This window comes from Dromaius novaehollandiae, chromosome 1 (assembly GCF_036370855.1).
Source record: "Dromaius novaehollandiae isolate bDroNov1 chromosome 1, bDroNov1.hap1, whole genome shotgun sequence".
Taxonomy (NCBI): Eukaryota; Metazoa; Chordata; class Aves; order Casuariiformes; family Dromaiidae; genus Dromaius; species Dromaius novaehollandiae.
In genome coordinates, this window is record NC_088098.1 from 186,223,922 (window position 1) to 186,248,219 (window position 24,298).

At 40.7% G+C, this 24,298-nt stretch overlaps 1 protein-coding gene across 11 annotated transcripts in view; it reads right to left on the reverse strand.

Annotated features, from left to right (window-relative positions):
* Nucleotides 1–24,298, reverse strand: part of ENOX1 (ecto-NOX disulfide-thiol exchanger 1) — a 360,126-nt gene that overhangs the window by 132,142 nt on the left and 203,686 nt on the right. For 6 of the 11 annotated variants that reach the window (XM_064504829.1, XM_064504824.1, XM_064504825.1 and 3 more), the window contains 2 exons: nucleotides 7,082–7,217; nucleotides 6,095–6,232 (listed from right to left, as the gene is read on the reverse strand). In XM_064504829.1, coding sequence (XP_064360899.1) covers nucleotides 6,095–6,232; nucleotides 7,082–7,091 — 148 coding nt within the window. In that variant the 5' untranslated portion in view covers nucleotides 7,092–7,217. Of the gene's footprint in view, nucleotides 1–6,094; nucleotides 6,233–7,068; nucleotides 7,218–22,687; nucleotides 22,833–24,298 lie in introns of those variants that run through there. The other 5 variants (XM_026108443.2, XM_064504830.1, XM_064504831.1 and 2 more) reach the window with 5 other exon arrangements.

Below are 24,298 nucleotides of genomic sequence, written 5' to 3' on the forward strand. Positions count from 1 at the left end.
CGTTTTCTGAAGATTTTGTAACTCTGAGGTTTTTGCAGAACCTATGGAAATCTATGATTTGATTGAGACTTTGTATATTTTCTTTTCCTGTCACATGTCAAGCCAGTGCACCGTTCAGGGCAAGGATAAAGATGTGCTGCACCACCGTGCCATGGGACTGCTGATTACTTTCAGCAGCTCCTTGTGGTCTGCAGCTACAGAGGCTGTGTGGGGAAGGAGCATACATGGAGTGCTTTCACCAGCTGTGTATGTACTTAAAAGCTTACATCTGGAGTGTGTTAAACTTTGGTTGTAAACTATAGATGTTCAAGCATTGGTTCCTAAAAAGAATTTTATCTTCAGGGCACAGTACAAGCGAATTATTCTAAAATTTTGTGGGTGGACCTTGTAATCAATAAATAGGAGCTCATTATTAATTACAGAAAAGAAAACTGTGTTTTGCTCGATGCAAAACTTGGAAGAGGCAAGTTATGTGTGTACTGGCAGGCAACACTGACAGCAAAAAAATGATGTGCAGAAAAGGAAGCTTTAATAAGTAACGGGATAGCAGGAATAAAACAAAATGAGACCACCAGACGGATATCAATGGCTCCAAGACTCCAGTAATGGAGATACCATGAAAGAAGTACTATATGCACAGGATTTGGCAGAGTCTTCTGGCCAGCTGACCTCTTAAGATCTGCAGCAGTGCTCACTGTACAGCTTCTCTTCGGGGAATTGCTGAGTATAATCAAATCTACCTTGATTTCCTACAATATTTGATTTCTCTTCATTAACAATATAAGAATAGTACAAAACCAGAACAATGAGGAATATGTTTACAATTTGCTCAGGATAAGATGATCTGCAATAGATGATAATTTGCTGAGCGTGCCTCATCGATTTTATGCTAGAAAACCAGTGAAGCCTAAAGGACTTTTCCATAGCTGAGGCAGACTGGTGAGGGAATTCTTAAGTCGCAGCCCACCCTTTATTTTTCTCAAATAATCATTGGGTTGTCTCCACTCCTCTGCATAGGAACAAGTGATCTCTTAACCCAGTGGAGTGAGTAAGAGGAGGGAAAGCCATCATGCTAGTCTTCCAGGTGACATGCCCATCACTTGGTAAAATGCCTGGGACAAATTGGAATCCAGATGCAATGATCAGCTTACAATCAGTTATAATCCTCATCCTCAAGTAAGAGAGAGTCTAAATATGAGGTCCTTGGAGGACTTCAGCTAATAAAATATATGTGGGATATTTAACCTTGTGTTTTAGGATTTAAGAGTCTCGAGATTGAAATTTCCCAATTTCCCAGTTTCTGCTGGGGTTACAGTTTCAGTATTGCAACCACTTGTTGCCACAGGCACTGCTTCCAAAAGTGAGGCTTTGCTGAATTATGACTTGATTTGGAAATATAACTTGCAGTTTGGGAAATCTTGCTCTGTCTATTAATGATCGAGAGGAGAGCCCATTGCAGGGAGAAGCATTGCAGTGCTGACTTGCTTTTAATGTCTTCCTTTGAAGTATCTGATACTCAACACTGTCAAAAATGCAATACTAAGCAAGGTGATCTGATTGAAACTGACAGTTCCTCTGTTGCACTGAAATCAGGTCAAAAGACAAGTGTGCATGGAAAGAAAAGACAAATGGAAAACCAGAAAGGTTGATGTAAGTGTCTAATATTTCACAACCTGCAGTGTCCAAAAAACATGTGCCTGGGGCCACAAAAATGGTATATAGTTTCCCTATACCTTTTGGTAAGCAAGATGTTAGGCTTCAAAATTTACCAGTCTCTGATTTCACTAGGATTTTATAAGGGTGGTCAAAGCCTAATTTAAGCCAAAACAAGACTAGAGGCCACTGAAAGTTTTAATATCTTGGGCTGAGGCCTGTTAGCTGGACTCACATTGAAAACCTTGCCTTAATCCTCTCAATAAGTAGAAATCATCAGTTTTCAGGCATGCACTTGACTTCTAGGCAGAATGTGCAACTCTCATCATGGATGTCTGTACTCGGGGTTTGTTATTGTTTTCCATAAGAGTGCAAACATGCAGCACAGGGAATGAGCTTAACTAAGTCTAGAAGAATGACCACGTATGTACCACTCCTGTTTATTTGTACTGAACTTTTTGACAGACACCATCTTTGATTAACAAATATTCAATTCATCTACATCACTAGAGGAAATCATCTGAACTGCTTTGTGCTTTTCAGGGCAATGGTTCAGAACTGAAGAAGAACCAAATTGAACTGGAGAAGTAAATTATTTTTCTAGCAGAATGTCTTCCTTTAGAAAACAGGTGACCTGGTGCCATTTGCTGAAACAAATGAGAGCAGAAGAATGCTAAGTTCAGCAATGCCCAAATTACTTTTTAAAAGTGCCAAGGCAAAGGCAAAATAAAGCATTGACTGTTGGCCCCTGCAGTCACTGAGTTTTTCTGCTATTCCTAAAATGTAACAAAAGAGCAGACCATAATGTATTTGAATCAGAGCTGCTGAGTACACACAGATGATTTGGACCTCAAAATAGGTGGAGCACCACCTATCCTTTCCCCCTCACCTGACAATATTTTTCAAAGTCTCAAAGCATAGAAAACAGCAATTTTAAGGCCTGGATAATTTAAAAGCAGGGTTTTTTTCTCAAACCTTTCCAGAAATTTTTTACCTCTGAGCTGAGACCAAGCATGAGAAATTTCAGCCCAAAAGGCAATTTTTTGGAAAAAAAATTATAACCTGCTGAAAGGGGAGGTTTAGAATGAAAGTGCTTTTCAGCCATAACTCTGCGACATCAATCTTTAACACTTTAGCTAATGCATTATTAAACTACAGTTTATTGTATGAATTATGTGTATATAATATATAAATGCATATATTAGCGTATATGTAATGCAGAAGCCAAATATTATGGGAAAAGATAAGCTTTCTGAATAACAAGAAGTATAAGCAGAGGATATATAGAAACAGAAGAGATATTATACAACTATTAACAAGAATCCATCCTTACAAATGAAAGGCTCTGACATTTGCCCAGATCGAAAATCCAATTGTACAGCACTAGGAGATAAGGAATTAAATAGAGTACAGATAGCATCTAAACTGGTATTAAAAGGTTGGCAGTGCTTAAAATTGATTATTTACCAAGACCAGACAGCCGACATCCTGGACTGTTAGAAGAATATCAGCCAGATGTTGCAGAAGCTTCCGTTGTCATTTTAACAAACTCTCAGGCTAGGTAAAAGCTTCACAGATTGCAAAGCGGCTAGCATAATTCTGTTACAAGGCAGACATCCCAGCATGTCACAGGGCAGCTAAGTCAACATCAGTTGGAAAAAAAGCAGCAGAGGCCTTTAAACAGACTTAGCAGATCATATCGACTCCATAGCTAAGGGGGCAACCCTCCCCCTCTGCAGTTTGGGAATTAGGAACCCGTAGGTTTGGGGAAGGGAAGGCATTGACTGAATAGGTCTTTTGGAAACTGAAAGATCACAGAACCAAGGGACGTGTCAGCTTATAGATGAGTACCACACACCAAGTTTCAGACTATGGCAGGTTATATAAAGATATCCAGGCAAGATCAGTCTCTGTCCAAGATTCATCTAAGCTACTTATTGCTTTCCCAGCTGTCATCATGCAGAAAAAATAATATCAAAAATAATTCTTTTTAAAGACAGATAAAAAGTTAGCATTTGGACATAGCTGTTCCATTTTCATCTCAGAGAAATGTCATGGATGACAGTAACAAAAGCAATAGGTGACTGCTGAGGAAGTTTATGTCATTGCTAGGTTTGACATAAAAAATAAAAAAAAGTTAGAAAGGGCTAAGGACTGTTTAGATATTTAGCCTAATGTGCCGATGGAAACTGTCACTGAATGAAGATATACTAAATATATCATAGCAAATCAGTCTATAATTCTTTTTATGGAAAATTGTGATCAAAATTATAGATTTGTCTTGATGAAAATGTGTCAAAAACTTGTGAATCATAAGGAAATACAATGAAGTATCAAAGCACCTATTTACCTTCAAAAATACAAGAAAGAAAGTCTTAAACAAAGGAAAGGAAATGGAAGGAAAAGAAGTTATTCTGCTCTGAAGAGAAACCAGGCAATGCTTCAGTAATTAATATTTATTACTTATGGCACCTTTCATACATTGAAAATGCTGAACAAAAACCAACTGACCTGTACAACACTCCTACAAGACGTGATACACATAATTATGGAAATTAAAGTAGGGAGCTGGCAATGAACCTTGAGATCCTCCCTTGTGGGGAAGCGCTGCACATGAGATGAGATTGCCTTGATAGGGATTGCATAGCACACCTGAGGACACAATTTACAACCAAACTGGAGAGACAGAGGAAGAGGGGTAGACAAAAAGCTATGTAAACCCTCCACAGGATATGCAGCCGAGATGCTTATAAATGAAATCAGTGGAAGCTGATTCTGACACAAGGCCATTTTCAGGTTTGGAGGTAATTACATCCAAGTGAAGCACACAAAAAGGACCTCAATGTGTTGGTTTGGTGACTTCATTCACAGAGGCCGTGAATTCTTTGGATCCTGCTCACAGTTTGGTGGGATTTCTCTGCTCCTCACCTTGGGATGGGAGCTGCTGATCTCAGATCTCTGGGAATGTCCTTGGCATCCCCAGGCAGAATCCCACCAGGTTTTGCCAATGCTAGAAACCAGCGCATGTGTGAGGCAAAGGAGGCCCAATGAGGTCTATCTGGCGCTGCCAAGAGAGGACTTTCTTATGATGTGCCCTGCCGCGTCCTGTGCATATGGCAGCAGTTTAATATGCTGCTTTCCCATGGGATGTATGGGTCAGCCTACATAAGCTTCGAGTGAGGGATCCACTGTTCATCTCGAGAGTGCAGCACCAATACAATGCATGGGGGAGAAGCCAACAGCTGTATGTGTTTCTTTTCATTAGAAGCATGGTGTTAAAGTGGGAAACTGAGAATCAGTTCAGTCTGCCCCAGCTAAATTCTTTGCTTGAGACTGATTCATTGTCAGTCAACTTTTTTGCAGTTTATTTTACCCATCTGTAGAACAGATAATCCAGATCCAGATCGTCAGCTTCTGTGAACTGGCACAACTCCACTCAGTTTCTAATCTCAGAAGGTGACATATTTGGCCAAAATTAAGCTTCACAAATCCCCAGTGAGTCAGACAGAGTGATTTACATCGTGACCTGGCTCATCACATCCACGTCTACATGGACGGGTGCAGACGTGACAGGAAGCTGCTCTGATCCAGATGTTGCATAGCTTTGCTTAAGCAGAAGTGGCTAAGCAGTTTCCAGAAGGGATCTGTCTTATGTCTGTCCAGCTCATAAGAGAGATATGGCTTGTGTCCATAGGGCACCCATCCACATAAAAATAATCTTTCTCTACCTCACAGGAGTGATGAAGTCTAATTAATCCCAACTAATCGGGCCTCTACAGTTCCCACAGAAATCAAACGACATCAGGATTGTGTGTGAAACATGGCTGGTATTCAAAGTATTATTTTTATTTCTGTTAGAAAGAAAAAGTGATCCCCTGCAAAGATCTCCCAAACTGTAAGCAAAATAACAAAAGCAAACAAGAACAACCTCCTGAAATTCAACGTATGGAGTCAAGCAGAACGTAAATAAGAACATAACTGACAGAGGAGCTTCACTTCACTAGTATTAACTGAGCATATGAACTGAATGGGCTTCATGTTTTTCTCCCCACTTAATGTAACTTTACAATCTTCTCCAATCAAGAGTTTCCAGCCTATGGTATTCCTTGGCAGAACCTCAAAACATCCTGCTTGAATGGAGAATCAGAATTTCACACATTTCTCTCTTATGTGGCCTGTCCCCTGGTCTTGACAGAGCGTGAGAATTGATGGTTTAGCTCTCTAATTTCCCCAAAGATTTTTGGCTTTTCCACAAAGTTAAAATGTAATATGGATTATATACCTATTACAAGAAGCAGCTAATACATATTATGCTGTATTAATCATAGATGATGTTTTGAGAGCATATGTTCTCAGAAATCATTCCAGATGTTTTTTTAAAAAGCACCTAAAGAATTCATGGACTGGTATCACAGATCTCTTTAAAAAAGAAAAATCTTACCTGTCACAAGCTGTTGTCCAGCTAATCCTACTGGAACCATCCCTAGATTATTCATAGCTGTAGCCCAAGCCGTTGGATCAGTGACTGACATGTTAAGTTGTGTGGTATCTATAGCTATACTTCCCAAACCATCAGCTGCTGCAGGAAAAGAAACACATTGTAAGTAGAAAAGTCAACATGCTAAGATTTTTAACCAAAACCTTCACAGAAAATGAGATACCAAGACCATTGTATCTTTGGGGTTTGTTTTGTTTCTTAATTATGATTCACATTTTAGACCGCTAATAATAGTAGCTGGTACTGTGCAGAAAAAATAAGGATACTGGGAACGTTCAACAGACATTAATTGAAACGAGTGGTCCAGACTGGAAAACTTTTCACCTTGAGGACAGTCAAGTGATGGAACAGCTTGTGCAGTCACCATCCTTGGTGGTTTTCAACACAAACCTGGATAAAGCCCTAAGCAACCTGTTCTGACCCCATGGCTGGCCCTGCTTGGAGCAGGAGGTAGGACTAGAGAGCTTCTAAGAACCCTCCCTGAATTAATTTTCTATGATCCTATGATTTAATTTAATTATATATAATCAGTGACAAATTGTCAGAAAGCTTTGAGAACCAAACACACTCCAAGGAAAGACCTGTTTTACATGAGACACTTTTTTTTTTTTTTTTTATAAAAGACTTAAGAATATGTTATCCACTACCTAAACAGAGGTCAAGACAATTAATTCGCTCTGTAACTTATCAAGTTTTGTCTGAAACCAAAAGAGAATTATCATTACTATGGCCAAAACAGACTGAGTCCAGGTATGGATTTTCCTGGGTTGGGGAAGGAAAAGGGGGTCTGGGAGCCAAGGGGATTGCACACTTCTGATCCTGAACCCCAAACCCAAGATGTGACCACATATCTGTGCACTCCCCATTCAGAGCTGGAATCAGTTCCTTCCAGCTATTTTCTTACAGCCATTGCCGACCTGAGATATTTACCGGCAGCCATTGTTTTTTCACCAGTTCCTTTTGTCCCTGTTAGATTTCTTCAACCAGGAATAATTAACTACTGTATTAGCAGCATCTTGATATGGGATGTCATCGATTGCAGGGCCCACACACAGCTCATTAGGCTCTGAAAGCGAACAGAAGAAATCAGCTATCAAGTGTCGCATTCAGAATATAGCTTCAAAACAACAGGCTGCTTTGGGAATCCACTTGGAAGCTCCTGCCCGCTCTCACCGGATCGCCGGCCCCAGCCTCGTTACACACAGCTAGTGGCCGTTGTAGAGGAGTTTCAGCGAATGCTCGTCCTTGCCTGCCGAACAAGCAGTGCCACGTATGAACCTGTCAGACTGCTTGCCTCTGGCTGAAAAGCCCTTCACAAACTAGGTCTTATCAGTAACTACACAGCCTCCTCAGCAGGAAGGCATCAGCTGAAAGAACATATTTAGGGATGAATGTGATTTTTTTTTAACTGTTAATAATTAACCAATGTTCTGCGTTTCAAGGAAATAGTTTCCTGTTCTGAGATGAAAGAGGAAAAAAAACCCTGCAATGACTTTCAGGAGGGAACGTGCAGAGGTGAAGAAATGCAACACAACCTAACAAAGCTGAGGATGATGCCTGGTCCTTAACTCACATTGTATCTTAGGCTCACAAAGGTTAGTTAATTTGATGCAAAGGTGGGGCATCTGTTTCTAGTTAAATGTGTTGCTTTCATCAGGTCTCTGTCAGACCATGAATTTTACATAATCTTACCTTTTTGCTGTTATTGTTGTTAGTGAATCTCACTGCATCAGTGCATTGCTGACAGTAAAAAGAGGTTGAATAAGCAAACAGAATGAGAGGTGTGACCAAAGGTTGTGAGCTGACAGCACTCACAGCAGACAGAGAAAATACTGAGACGGAGATGAACACACAGATATACCCATGCTAGGTCCTTGCGCATTGGTTATATGACTGATGGCAAAGGGGACTATCATATTTTTGGCTGGCCAGCACCTTAAAGGGTCTGATCTACCAGTCTTTGATACTGGCAGATAGGTATCCCAAGTGCTTCCAAATATAAGGGGTGGGGGGGTCACTAATATCTGAGAGGTGCATGTTGGTGACTTGTTCAGCCCTAAGACAATTATGCTGACTGTCTTTTTAAAAAGTACTTGAAAGACCTTAATTATGAGGTTTCCAATATGCAAACCCTAAGAATTCATCTTTAGAAAAGAAACAATTAAAGTGATTATACTATATTTTAGCTCAGTTCCTCCCACACTTTTCTTTTTTCATCTGATGTGCATAAAGTACAAGCTAGACAGGTTTATACTATAGCTCCCTGACACTGTAGAGATCACTTCATGGGAACATGACCACCTTAATAGCTGTAAAAGTGAAGAAAGTGGCAAGGTCAGAAAATGCTGTGCATTTTTTAGTATGTTGTAATTTACAAATAACTGTATGCCAGGCTAAAAAGCATTCGGTTCAAAACTACAGTGAGTCTATTTAAAAGTCAATATTTATCAACTCTTAATATTTGAATTCACAATTCCAATTCTTATTTGATTTCTACTATTCATTGCACATAATATAAAATAATTTTATGATAAAATTAGCTTTTAAGTAACATCTATAAATGCCAAAAGACATTGAACAATAGTCCTCTGCAGGGAATGTGACTAATATCAAGCAAGCTGCCTGAGATTTATGTCAAGTTTTTAAAAACTTGGTGTCTCCTGTTCAGCTCCTTAAATTCGTACTTAGCTCTTTTCACTCAGGCTATAAACTTCTGACCACAAACATCTATTTCAAGGTTAGGGCTGGCTGAGTTATTCCTTGTCAATAAGTTATTTCTCACTCAGTACAGCCTCCTTCCTCTTCAGGAGTCATTCCCAGATCAATTGTGATTTACAAGTATATGCTGAAAGCTCAGGTGAGAGTGGTTCATCATGGACCAGACCTGGCCTCCGGCAAGGCTCCATGCGCCCCATGGCCTTTCTTGTGACCGGGAGCCTTGTTGCCTTGATGTAAGTGAGAGGGCTGAGACTGGCAGCGTCTGGAGTCCAGTAGTGATAAAATGCCTCTTCATACATTTATGTGTGCTAGTTGCTTAGCCCCATAACATATTACCCTGCCGGCTTAGGAGGAAGGAGGTGCTGTCTCATGGTTTCAGATGACCTGCAAAGGCATCTCAAACAAGCACGGATTACTGGGATAAGAGACATAAAATGGGTGTTGGACTCTCTCTGCCGCCACCTCTTCCCCCTTTTTACTGCTTTGTGAAGTGTGTGCTGAGTGACATGAGGAGGTCTGCCACCAGACTTCATACTTTCCTCGCCCACAAACCCACATTGCCAAAAACGGTAATTGGTCCATAAAGAATCAGACCCTGGGTCAGACAAACACACCTCAGTGTACTGGAAACTAATAGGCGATTTCTTTTGCATTTGCCTCCTACCAGGATGACCACAAATTTTGAAATTTGTGTATATTTCCATGAATCAGCTGTAATTATTTGTTAAGAACTTTGCAGAGGGGGAATAATGTGATGCCGTGAATATGAAGTAAAGCAGAGTCCCTAGGTTAATTTGTGAATGCCGTACTGTACTATGCCACCAGCTCTGCCCAGCTGTGCCATGGACGTCTTTGCTCTAAACATACTCTCACAGCCCACGGTGCCTCCGGGCAGCATTGCTTTCTCTCCAGGCCATTAGGTCTACGGCCTTATCAGAAGGAACTAGATGCAAGGTAGGCTGAACCAGGGGAAAACCGCAAACTGCACGCGAGGAGCCTAAAGTGAAACTAGTCCTATCTAACCAAGAACTGCTGCAGGCTGTTTTGTCAGTGGGAGAGAGCTGAATAACAAGCATAAATGCACCTATGAACACGGAATAATTTGCAGCAAGCTGTAGGCAGAACTAAAGCTACATCCTAGAGGACATGGACTGTAGAAGCTAGCTCTTCTACAAGGGAAGATACTAATTGCAAAAATCCCTTCTGACAACTCACAGATTACATTAACACAGAACAACATTATATGGCTAAAAATAATCTCACAGGCACTTCATGCCTAATTTAGAATTAACCATTAGCTTTTGTTTCAAAACTTTCAAATATTTCAGTGTGGAAAGGGAGGGGAGGTTTCATTAATGCCCTAAATAAAATCAGCTTTAGGCAAATTTCAGCATTTCCTTGTATAGCTTAGATACTGCACTATTATACTCTTCATGAGCACTGGAAACAAAACAAGCCAGAGAAACAAATAAACCCACTGTATTTTCACTGTCTTGGCCATATAAAAAAGCAAAGCAATGTGTATGATGAGAAATGCATCTACTAGTAAAGGTTCTTGTTCCCTTAAAAATAACAAGAATCAGTTAAAACAGGCAAGAAAGTGCAAGCTTATGCAGGGATCCTGAGCAGATGTAAATCAACACCATCTCACTGGCATCACACCTCTAGAAAGCCATCCTGATTTATAACGAAGTAGTAAAATTCTCTAAGCATTAATGACCTGAAGATATATGTAAAAGAAATCTGTGTTTATAAACACTTTTGCATGGGAGTAGCTTTACTCTAGGGGAGTAACTCCATGAGCATATGAAGCCTTAATCCTGATCAACAGGAAAAAATGTGTAAAGTCTTCCAGGTGCTGCTGGTTGTTGAAGCATTGGGGATGGGGGGATGTTAATACTAACTTCCTTACTTGGGAGCTTCTGATTAACAAAATTCTAATACCAAACACTACAAAGCAATTCCACAAGGCATTTTTTTTTGTGGTTATTCTTTTTCTAGACACAAGGCAAGTAGTCATCCTTGGGTGGTGGATTGTGGAAGACACTTAGACTTTCCTCAGACTGGTTGTCAGGAAGATAAAGCACCCTCAAGTCCATACCAATGAGCACTTCTCAGTCATAGCAGATTGTACTTAGCACACATATTTTATACCAGGCAATTAAATGCACTTACCGAAATGAACACAGAACTTGGTTATATATTGTGCATCAATTATCACAGGCAATGAATGCCATGAGACAAAGAAATTAACACAACATAAAACTAATTCAATAACACAGCAGATTGCTAAGTTAAAATCCTACCCTTTAGATATCCATAATGGCACAGACAATGAATTATGACATGGAGTGAGGCTGATTAAATGCACCACAGTGAAAAGCCTCTGTGGAGTGCCAGGGTCAGCAGCCAGCCCTGGGATGCAAGGAGGAGTCCTCTGCCCGGCTCTGACACAGACCTGCTCAGTGACCTTGAGTCATTTCACCTGTCTGTCTAATTTTAGCGACCACTAAATCTGTCAAGGGAAAGACTTATGCCATCAACCTTTTGAAACCCGGGATTGCAAGTTGCAAAGACATTAAATATTATTGGTGCCAATTCTCGAGACAACAGAGATGGCCAGGAATGATGTGATGTCTTGTGAACCACTACATCTAGGCGAGTTTTCCCAGTTCTTAGAAGAACATGTGTGAAACATTTGTTTCTATTCACTGTGATTCATAGGACAGCAGTCACTAGGTTGGTCACGCTCCACCTGACCTGCCCCAGTAGGCAGGTCACTTACCAGATGAACTCAAGTTTTCTTCCAAAATACATCAAGTATTTTGTACAGGTTCTTTCCAGTGTTTTTACTTTTCCAGCTGCAGGATGGATTCCAATACAGAAGAAAGAAAAAGAAAGAAAAGATAGACAAGGAGTTGCCATCAGTCACTATCAGTGTCTTCCTGACCATCTTTGGAGAAGAAGAAAGCTAGGAGTAGCATCAGTGCACATGATAGGTTCTTATTACAGCTACCCTGCCTGGAGTACATGATAGAAACATCTCTGATGTGACTCCAAAGATGGCTTTTACCCCTAATATTGCATGTGCAATGTTTCAAGAAGAGGCATTGTCTTTTGCATGGCTAGAGATGAGTGTGTTAAGTCCTAAAAAATCTCACCTAAAATCTGAAATTCAAAAGGAGTGGAAGGAAAAGCATATTTTCAGCAACAATTTGCCAAAAACCATTTACTACATCAATTAATAAAACATGTGAGGTACTAGAGCATTTCCGAAAATGTCTTATGTTCTGGGATGGGACCCTTACTTGGGCATCCAACATGTGCTTCAGCCCCCACAACTGCTGGACAGAGGTACCTTCCAGAGTCTCCAGAGAGTCACCCTATTTACCAGGTTTTCTCTATCGGGTCTCTCTCTTATAGGAGGCCTTTTAAGGCACAGGTTGGTTCTGTAGGAATTGGTGCTTACCTTAAGGAGACAGTTCCATTAGGCACAAGCCAGTGAAGATAAGCAAGGTCCTACCCTTAGTGCCTCGATGGGAGCTCTGATCATGTGCTCAGTTACACTGTTCTTTTGATTTTTAGTCTTATGAATGAATTATAACACCATTGCTCATTCTAGACAATACCATTAAAAATTACACTGTCACCTTATAAACTCATAAAACATATGTTGCAGCATTAAGAGATTTCACTTTTTAGTATATACACCGTATTTGTGTGTTTTTACATACTCATAAAGGATCCTTTCCATCAATTTACACTGAACACAGTTAAAGAGTAAATCATGGCCATACTGATAGGACACGACAACTTAGAGGAGAATCACAATATATTTACAGTTTCATCTTAAATCTAACAAAGCCAATTTGCACAAAACACATTTTCTGGAAGAACTGCTCATTTGAGATGCTGCATTACTGCCCCAGCAGTTTTTGAAGATAATACGTGGAACAGACAAAGGCCAGATTTCCCTCGGAAAGTAGAACATCGGAAGATTTCAACAGTGAAAAAATAAAACAAAGGTCTGAAAGATAAACAGGTGTTCTCTTGCGATGCTCTTTTAAAGGTCATCCAGTAATACTTCATGCTAATTCCCAAACTTCACTGGCATCCCAGAGCAAAGTCTTAACAGGTTACAAATATGCTTTTTCTTTTGAGTGCATTCTAGCAGCTGCAATCTGAATACGATGAAGCCTATAAATAACAGAATCTGGAGGCACATTAAGCAAACCATTATAGAAGTCCAGCTTAGTGATAAAAAAGCATATGTAATACCAAAATCATCTGGCAAAAAAAAAAAAAAAAAAAAAAAAGCAAATTTTCAGGCTAGCAATGCAGTGTAGCTGTGACAGTGCAGCTGTGACAAAAACAGGTGTGATTATTGCTTGAATACAGAATGCCATTGTGAATTGATGAGTCTGTCAAGCCTGTCTGAAATCGTGAATTTGCTTCCCACTTAGGAGAGCAGTGGCCTACTGCATAAATTAGACCAATTCCTCTTTAAATTTATGCTCTTTAAGATTTTATGTGTAAACAAAAAAATTTTTATTGAAATCTTTCAATTACTTCCAGAAGTATTTTAAAAATGGGCCTTGGATAATGCTGTTTTCAACTGAAGGCTACCAAGTGCTTCAGAAACATGACATCCCACATCACTGTATTTCTGACAACAGAGAAAGCACCCAAATCTTCTGGACATATTGAAGGGAATTAAAATATAGTAAAGAAGGTGACTCAGTTGTGACAGCTTCTATATAGCAGACACATTCAGAGAAAAAATTCCTAGTTACCTCAAAGCTAACATTTACCCCCAGCTCTTCCAGAGAAGAGAATACATGAGAAAATAAGACAGACATGATTTACAGTGAAAAGGCCTACTTGGTTGCTTAGTTCATCTCAATGTTAATTAGACCAGAAGGGGATCGAGGCACACAGAAAAGCCGGTTTCACAAAACATTGCTGGTCTCACACCGACAGGGGCCCCAAATGCCACAGAGGTTTCTGCTTCTTCCTTTGGGGCACCAAGGGGTGTCTCCACACAGGCAGGCTGCAGAAGGGATGGAGAACAGGTAAGCCAAGCAGATGGCCCAAGTCCCACGGAAAATGTCCTTGAGTCATAACCTGGCCAGTCTCACTGGGGAGCAACTGGCTGTCTGCAAGCAACCGGGGAGACTCAGAGAGTCATGAGGTGAGACTCACCAGCCTGAGCCTCATCTTGGCATTCTGGTCCCATGGGGGCACCTTTAGGGTGAGTCCCAGAGCAACCTGGAACATCCTTGAAGGAAGAGCATTTTAGCTTCCTATCGAACCTAAAAGTGAAACACCTGTGGCAGACCCCTGGGGACAGTATCATACAGTCCACCAAAGTGAGGCAGGGAAGCCTCGTTACCAAATTTCCAAATGAACATACATTACTCTCTTCTGGCCCCAGAAGACCAGGAGAGAGTTGAGTTTCACATGGCAACATTATGTATGGAAAATCTATTTTAAGTAACTTTTTAGAAGTTTCTAAAATGTGTTCATTATCATTTCTCTTTTCCTTTGAAGCCTGTATAATTGAACTCCTGGAGTTAAAGCAGCCTGTCTTTTCAGGCAGAGATTCTTGAAAAAAAAATTCCTTGTCAATCAAGCTATTTTCATATTTTTAAAATATAATATGTCTTTGGACCAAATTGTGGTATCAGGTGACATCTAAGTGTCCTTGGCTATGTGCCTGGGTGATCCGTAGAGCACATTTTCACAAAGCACTGAAGCAATCTAAAGTCACATTGACCAAATTTTTAAGCAAGATCATCATGTATTGTCTCAGTGATGCCAGTTAAGTGAGACTCTGAAAGACACGTTTTGGCTTGTTTTGTTTGTTTTAATTCAAGGTTTCTGGTGATAAGTTCTGCTTAAAAGAAAAACTACTATCTCTTTTATCAACTATATCTCTCCTCTCTTCAAAAGCTTCCATCACCGCTTAGCACATCACATTCAGGATCTTTTCTCCATTTCTAAGCTCTGAATTGGTAGTGTGCTCTCTGGTCTCGTTTATTCCTTCCATTCCTCTTAGTGTATGGCCTGTTCTTCTCCATTTACCTGACAATTTTCTTTTTTGTTTTTCTTCGCATTTTTTTGTTTCCAACCAATGACTTCATGCTTCCCCTTACAATGAAGGCACATTTCTTTCTTTACTCTGCCATGGGCCATTCCCTCATTCAAACATCTCTTCACAGCCAAGTCACAATATTGTCTATTAACTGTGTTCTGTTTCATTGTGTGGGGGAGATTCATCTCACCTAACTTCAGCTAAAGTAGACGTCTGTGCCTGAGGTCTTCTGCTGCCTTCATCATCAGTGGGGAGAAACAGATACTTCAGGTGATCTATCTGAGACATCTGCCTCACTATGGGATGAAACACACCTCGAAGGTATGAATCTCCCTTTACTGGCGCTCTCTTCTATTCAAGTCTATGCTGCAGTTTTGGATGAGGACATTACTTTTCAGACACTCAAGGGATGAGCTGGGTTGTGCCAAGCAAATTGCACCTTGGGAGTCCAGCCACCACTCAGCTACCTACTTGCCGTATACGAATCCCAGCAAGATACTCAGTCCTGAGGGATTTGGCTCCCACTCGTGTCCTTTTCCTGCCTAGTAATTTCAGCACAGCAAAGCTCAAGGGAACAGATATTATGAGTCAGATTGCAATAACTCATGAGAATGTCCCCAAATATAGATACATATATATATTCAGAGAGAGAGAGGGCTTGCTTTCTGATTTTTTCCCACCCATCCCCAGTGAACAGGCGAACATATGACTATTAGTGTTCGATAATGGGAGCTGCCCACTCAAACACATTTCCTACAACTGTGTTGCCCTACATCTGCCTGCTCTCTGGAGGCAGAATTCATTCCAGCCCCTTTCTTCCCACTTCCAAATGAATCCTATCCCCACCCCCATTTCTTTTCCAGACACTGAACTCCCTTGCTCCCTGCAGCTCCCGTTTTAAAGATCAGTGAAGACCACACACTGCACTTGGCTCCCACGCTCCCCTGTTTCTGCCCATCAGCCTTGCCCAGGCTGCTACTGTCTGTCTTTGTCCTTTGTGGCTTGCTCTGGGGCAGCTCCTTCTTTCAATTAGGAGGTGAGGACAGCTACAGTGAGTTTCCCTCTGTCCTTTCCCTTGTCCCAGGCTGGAGGCTGTGTGTAAGTAAAGGAAACAATGAAGTTTTCCCATTTCACACAGATCAGAGCAGAGCTTCCAGGCCCTTTCTGCTCCCTCATTGCCATTAGCTTTCAGCAGAGATTGAAGTACATTGCTAAGTGGAGCCAGGAATTTTCTCTCTTTTTTGAGCTGTTGAGTGCATGGGACCATGAACAACTTACTGTAGGGTTGCAGACTTAGGGAATATCACATACTCAGTGGGTGGGCTCCTGTTTATGGGACACTCAGATACCTTCATTCTTTTCCACTGAGGAAGAGGTGCCTGCTGTACCCAGCTAACAACCCTTCCACTCCCCTTTCCCTGATGCTCTCTCTTGTGTGTGCATTTGTCTTCTCCAATTTCAGTTATAACTCTTCAGGGCAGCAAATAAATAGTGCAGATTTTCCCTCAGGCAGGGCTAAGGCTTACTAGAAACCCGGCGCTCTTTGTGCTGTAATTGGGCTGATGCCAGCTTTCTCCAGGAGCACTCCTGGGCAGAGATGTCACCGCGCTGGCAAGGACTGAACTCCAGGGCATGGCCACCCTTCTGCCAGGTGTTCGTGCAGCACCTCATAGAGCCAGGTTTTTGTTCCATGAGACACTTTTAAGATCCTACCGTGATATAAAACTTTGAATATACTGATGATGATAACATCCCCCTCTCTCCTCATGCAGTCCTTCCACCCCTTTCATGTAGTTAAAAATCCTTTTGCCCTCCCTTTTCTGATGTGATGTGTGTTTGTTTGTCTTGTCTTATTTGAATTATAAGCTCTTCAGGGCAGAGAATGTGCCTTTATCTATGTTGGTAGAGTACAATGTAAATTTACTGCACTATATAAATATTTTCTAATAACAAGGGCAATAACAAGAATAATGTATTTACTTTATTGTAATACAGTATTTTCGGGCTTCAAGATACAATCAGAAACAACCCAGAGTCAACAACATGACCAAAAAATTCACAGAACCTTTCCTAGTGAAGTGGGAGCCTTGAAGTCACTGTGTGAAACTTTGGTAAATTAGTTACCTATATTCATAAGTAGCTTTTGTTACTGCAGTAAAAATCATTGGAAATGGGCCCTCTGGAAAAAATAAAGCAGAATGTAACCAGTGTAAACCAGCAGAGCACTGCTTAACATGAATATTATGAGGGTCACAAATGGTCTACTGGTTACTTTTTAGACAAACATAATGTTAATAATTTCACTGCAGCATTATGAATAAAGCATTTAGCCTGTAGCTATGAATATGGTAACTGATGGTTTGGACTTGTTTTCTTATATTGTCATCCAGCAGGCTCATGTACCACGCTGTCTTGGGACCAAACCTTGCCTCAGACCACAGACGTGCTGCGGAGGTAGCCGGCACGGCCGAGGCGCCCAGGGTGCAGGTGGTTCCTGCGGCCCCCACTCCATCTCCGTCCAGGGAGCACAGAGCTCCCCTGGCACCCTGCGAGGCAGATCGGGGCGCCAGGCTCAGTACCAGTGCCTTTCTGGCACTGTCTCCGCTCATGTTGTCCATGAATTGTATTTTTGACCCGCGAGGTATCCAATGAATCAAAAGAATTCTGGCTATGCAAGAGCTTAAACCAACAGGAGTACGAGCCGCCCTTATTTGTCCGTGTGATGCCGCAGGAGGTGCGAAGCAGATATATGGAGAGACAAAGCCCAGTCCATTGAATTTACAATCTAAATAGACAATGTTTTGTGAGACCAGTGTATTTCTGTCTAAAACGTATGGTTTAATTTAGGAGTGCCTTGGTGACACTGGTGGCCTGTGATATATAAGTGGTCTGGTCAAATGACCTCTGTGTGCCTTCTTGTCTGAAGCTCAGTGCAACAGCAACTAGAGCGGTTTGAACAGGTTGCATTTGTTATTCTTTTAATTGCCTGCTAATATTTCTTTTAGTAGGAAAGACTAATAGGCCTCTTCTATCTCTAAATGTCTTCCAAACTATCTGAAATTGCAGATTGATCAAAACAAATAAGTTTGTGCTTTTAAGCACAAAACAAATAAGAGTCTTCTGTTCCCTAGAAATGGAAAAGGAACAGGATCAGGAGCCAGGAGATTTCTATTCCTCATATAGTTCTTCAGTAGACCCTGGGCAAGTCATTTAAACTGTCTGTGCCTTGATCCCCCACCCATGAAATGGGGCAATAATACTTTCTTTATCTCACACTTCATTCTTCTTGCCTAGTTAGCCTGTTTTATGTTCATGGGGTATGCCCAGTGTCACAGGACGATGCCCTATGTCTGCAAATAACACAGGATTGTATTAGATTGAAGGACTTTTTTTTTTTCCTAGTAAAAAACAAAACCAAAGCAAGGAAAAAGAAAAAAAAAAGACAATGATCATAATTTCTCATGGAATCACTATCTATCTGAACACCGAGAAAATAGCAAGTTTCCTTCAAAAGGACTTGCAATGAAATTCACACTCTGTCAGGTGTAAATTACAGCCTGTATCTCATCCTGCTTTATCTGCAGTTCCTTTCTTAGTCATGCATAGCAGCAATGTACAAAAATATTTTCTGCATGTGATCAAGCAAGTATGGGCACATAGGATGGAAACAAAATATGAGCCTTTTTAAAAACTGCTTATGGGTATCTTAAAAGAAAACTGAAAAGTTTGTAATCAGGTCATTTCTCAATCAGATAACTGATTTATGGTAAAAATGTTTGGGAACACAATTCAAATATATCTATAATTTTTTTTCTCTAGGAAGTTATAAAAAACTGGGTTAGCTAAAAATAAACCACAAAAATATTTAAAAATAAATCCCAGGAACATGTGATTGTATTCTGCAACCATAGAAATACAGAACACTTAATTAAGCCTTTATCATAATAGAGATGCTCACTGGACTAGCATGGGAGACGCGCTTTTCACCTTTTTTTTTTTTTGTAGTATTTTGCATGAGACCTTAAGATTTCATATGCTTTATGACATTTAATAGATGACTACAGGCAAATATCTATACACCACACTAAACTCGGCAGAAACCCAGCTTCATCTATGCTCATCTTTGAAATGGTGAACTCCTCCCCAAGTCCTGTGGTGTGCTTGTGAACGACGTTGTAAAATGCATCGCTGACACACAGCAAATCATCACCAAGTTCTGGAAGGGCTGCCAGATGGGGCTGTAGTACATTGTCATGTTAGTGTTTATTTCAGTGTACGAATAAGGTTTCGGTCTCAGTAGAAATGCAGTATTGTTAATTTTCTTCAGGAAAACTGCGACTAGCTGCAATGGGCTAGCATATTCAGTTCAATATCATGGCCGGAAATTCCTGAGCTAGAAAATTCTCTCTGTTACATTGCCAATTTCTCCTCTTTCAGGAATAGTTTAAAAGTCTTAATTGTCAAGCTAACTATACTCAGACTATACCTAAGCCTTACTACCGACTAGCCCTCCAAAGTTACCTGTTTGTGAAGCCCTGATGTCTGCTACAGCTTAGAGAAGAGGCAATAATTTTCAAGATATTAACCTAACCTCTTTCTTGCATCACTGAACTTAAGGATTTGCTTATTCGATAAATGCATCACTAAAACAACTTCATGTGGTTTCTCAGTGAGTGAAAAGTGGTGGTCTACATGCTGCAAGTGGATATAGATTCTCTGAAGAATCTGCAGACCAAGTAACAGGCTTTCCCAGTCATGTCTGGCACAGCCTTTGAACCCACCAGGATAAGGTGATGAAGCTTTACCCTTGGCTTCCAAGAAATCAACATCTGAGCTGGTAAATTCTACTTAACTGGGGAACATGCCTGCTTCTAAATGTGCTATAATAATGAAAAAATATATGCTCCATCTTATCTCAGTGGTACTAAGATTCATGTATGCAGATCCATCAGTGAGAATGGCCTGGCCTCTGTTACCATTAATTGAAGCATATTAAGATACTTGGCAGAAAAAAAAAAAATCCAAATTTGAAATGTCAAGAGACAGATCCATCTAGTTTCACATCCTGTTGTTATAATACACCTTAATTATAGTTAATTACGAGATATTGTTCCTGGTGGAAGAGCATCTGAGGCAGCTTTTGTGGGTGATTAAACACTGAACAGAATCTGATGCATTTGTTGAATGCAGGATCTGTTTATTATGACTATATGACTCTATCTAGAGTATTATTCCTAGTGCATAGCAAAACAAAAGCAAGTCATGGGCCAAAAATATTTCACTTGCCTCATGATGCTTTAAAATTCCCTGTTGCCTTCTTAAATTTTCTACTCCTGACCCCTTAGGACTCTAGAGCATGATCTAGCGCCCACTGAAGTTAATCAGGGACTTCTCAGTTGGCTTCAACAGAGCAACATCAGATCCTAAATGAACAGCAGGTAGAGGAGAGGGCTAAGGGAAAACAGTTGCTACAGGGATTGACCTCTGTGGAAAAATAATGCAGCTGGACACAATGTCAATGAGAGTTTCAATGCCATTTGTGAAAGAATAATCTTTGATTTATTGGAAGTGTGTGATTAGCTGGAATCCTTTCCTCACACAGTATAAAATACAATAAGTGGAAACTCAGGCCAAAACCATGAGCTCAGCTTCTGCCAGCATCAATAAGGTTTGTGCACATTCATTGATCTATGACTGTATATGACCCTGAAATATGTTTTGCTGGGCTGCCTGAGATCATTGCTCATGCTTAGAATAGAAATGGCAGGATTGGCTTTACTATTGAAAAATAAGCAGTGCATGTCTTCTGCCTGAAAAGAAACCAAATTAGCATCTGCGAAGTAATCTTCTCTCTCTCTTCCTTTTTTTTTTTTTTTTTAATGTAGTACGATTGGCTAGTTTACCTGTAGTAGAAAAGATCTTGTTTGTTGTAAATTCTACACACTCCGGATTCCTAGACTCTCCTTTACTCTGGACTGTAACAATTGTGATAAATCTTTTGCTATTTACTCTTTAATACAATTTTTTTGTTTATTTGGTCTGGGCAAAGAATATTATTTAAAAAGTAAAAAGCAAAACCACTCTTTTAATACATTTTTCCATTCCCAGTGATGGATTTTATCTTTGATATGTGACCCAGCTATTTAACTACCTCTCACCACTTCTTCCATGAATTGTTTATACAGCAACTTGGCAGCATATTTTGCATATCACAGGAAAGATCCCATTACATGTTCCCAGAGGTGTGGTTTCACCAGCTTTATCACTTTCTGCCACCTATGCATATCCCTGAAGCACACTGTCTGGTTAATCCAGAAAAGTGTTTCTTGGCTGCCAATAGCAATTAAACATTAATGGTGCAGTTACAAAATTTGCAGTCACTCAAAACTTATTTCTCCATTTATCTTTTCATACAAATTTTCCCTGCCACAGGAAGATCACAGAGCATTACTTTTACTGTATTCTATTCAACCGTTGTAGACTTGACCTAAAATAATTAGACAAGGAACAAAAACCTGAAGGATGAAGAGTTGAAAAGAAGAGAAACAAGCCTAGAAGCAGAGTAATTCAAGGTACGACAGATGTGTCAGAGAAGTCTTCAAGCTGAACACTGTGTTTTGCTCCCCAGATCCTTAGTCTGTAATGAAGGGGACAAAGGCTCAAGCTACAGGTTAGTTTCTTGGTCATCAAAAGCCCATGTCTGCGCATATTTCAGATTATTCTTCACCTATTGTAATGTGGAAAACCTGGCGGTAGCATAACTTTGACTGAGAGGAACCTTTATTCCAAGGGCACTCCTAGCAACCTCAAAGCATACAACCATGGGGAATCAGGGGATAGAAATTCAAGGGAAACAAGATCCACAGTAAAACACCAACAAATTTCCTTACACAAAGCATTGCTGACCTCAGATGTTCTCCCTATAAGCAGACTAACATTTGTGCAGCTTAAAATAGAGTTGAGGGGACCAAACATTGTAGGTGCTAAATCCTGCTGCCTTTGCTTGTCTCTGTGCAAATCCCTCTTGCAGTAAAAGGCTGCACACGTGAAATTTCAGAAGGACAAACCTAGTCTGGGTGAAATTTGTAGTATGAGATCTAGAGTAGACTTATTAACAAAAAGTACCTCCTGAGAAAGTACCCCAGACAACAGTAGTAGCACACCTCAGTTGTAGACAGTGCAATAGCTGCCCCAGCACCTTTCTATACGGTAATATGACAAACCCACAAAATCCTTAATATCTCGAAAAGTGGAAGGCAGAGAAGTGGTTGATTCACTGACAAAACTAACGGGCTATAGAGTCACAAAGTCAACCTCAGTGCGGAGTGATTGAAACTTGTTATTCCCCCATAGCCTGAGAGCATGTTATATAGTGCAATAGCTAGCAGTCCCAGCGACACAGCAAGAGGCAGATTAAGCACAGCTGTTCCCTCAGGTCCAGGGATATCCTGGTTGGCAGTAAGGAAAATCTGAATTGTCCCTGCCTGTTTAAAAGAGAGCATTTGGTTTCCAAGTCTGCCAGAATGATTCTTTCTGAACGCATTGTTTGCTGACATGCCACCCTGACATTTCAGTTTGGTAATACAAAAAAACAAGAAGTAAGGTTATAAAATCGAATATGATGTTTTCTGCATGTTAAAAGAAGAACTTTTTCCACCAAGACCTGGAAGCTCAGAATGCTGCAGTGCCGTGCCAGTACATGGAAACCAAAAAACGGGACTGACCTGGGTTTCATGGTTCAAGCTTGTAGTGGCAGGGATCCCGGTACTACTTCCAAATTCAATACTTGAATAAACACAGTTGTAGTTTCTTGAACTGGATGCTTTTAATGCGGTCTGAAAAGGGTGAGAGAAAGGGCATACTCCTGAAGCCTATATTTCTTAGGTGGAAATAATTCTGCCTGGAGAAACCCGGCTTGTGACTGTTTGCTATTAAAACTGTACGGTAGAGAGGGAGCGTCTTTGAGTTCACATACTTAACGCTCAGTGGTGTGTCTGCAGAGTGGCAGGAAATAAACAACGGCGAGGACAGGTTTAACCAGAGACCTGCTGGCCAAAATCTATACGCCTGGTAACAGAAAGAAGGTGGCTGCAAGGTCAGACATAGTTTAATTGTTTCTAATGTGAGGATCAGTCACAGACCTACAAGCCAGAAAGACTGGTATAACAAACTGCAGGCGCTGCTCACCTCTCCCCGAGACCCAAAACAGCAGTCGCACATTTCACTTTAATTTTTCTCAACTGATCTAGAATATCCTTCTGTTCCCTGAATATAGCACCAGAGCAAAAACCCTATACAGTAAGTAGAAAGAGAGGACAGAGAGATTAAATAAGCCACCTATGCATGGATCTCCATTAGAGTATCTAAACACCATCAATCTCACCCCAAGAGGCTGCATTCTCCATCTTATTTCTGAAGATAGCTATGCGTCCCCTGGAAAAATGTCACTATTCTGCCATAATTGCATTGTAGTGAGGGAGCATCCACACAGAAGGTCAGACAAACCCACAGAAAAACGTCTCAGGCTGAGCCTGATCTGAGATGGTAGAAAATTCCCTTATTTGGCATCTGCCTATCTCACCACGGCTGCAACAAATTTCCCTTTGTTCACAACTGTGGCAGGCAGGAAAGAGAAACGCTTGTTGAAGTCACCAGCCCCAGCTCATGGGGGACCTAAAAAAGATCAGCAGTGGACGCAGACTTAGATATAGAGCAGGACAGAGAGCAAGACAGGACCGAGAGCCGGGAAGTCCAGACATGGGGAGGGACTGAGAGGAGGAGGAAGGGCAGCTGCCCGCTACACTCAGAGATGTGCAGAGGAAGGACGAGCAAAGCTAACTGTAATAAGAGCTTGTTCAGCTGCAAGATGTAAAGGATACAGCAGACATTTTCCAGATGAAGATCTTTCAAAAGCACTGATACTGGCAGAAATCAGATGTGTTCAGAGAGAGTTTGCTAATAATCTTCCGTGTAACTTTTCCCAGAGGAAAGACTGGGGTGCTCCCCCAAACAGCAAAATGATTGTATAACTGAATTATAGCAGAGCAGTTCTGGGGAGACATAACATAGTGCTGCAGTTACATATATTTGTTGCATACAGAGTATTTGTAGATGCTAACCTGGGCAATTTCACATCTCTCGATATTTATTCTATGCTTGCAAAGGGAAATGGTATTTTTCATCCCATCTTGACTGGAAAAGAGAATACATCTAGGGTATAAATTGTTTAGAATTACTTGTTAATGCTATCGACTTTTCTATATCTGCTTGTCAGAGGGACAGGAGGGAGACGGATAATACTTTAAACATAAAATCATAGAGGAGAACAAACAGAG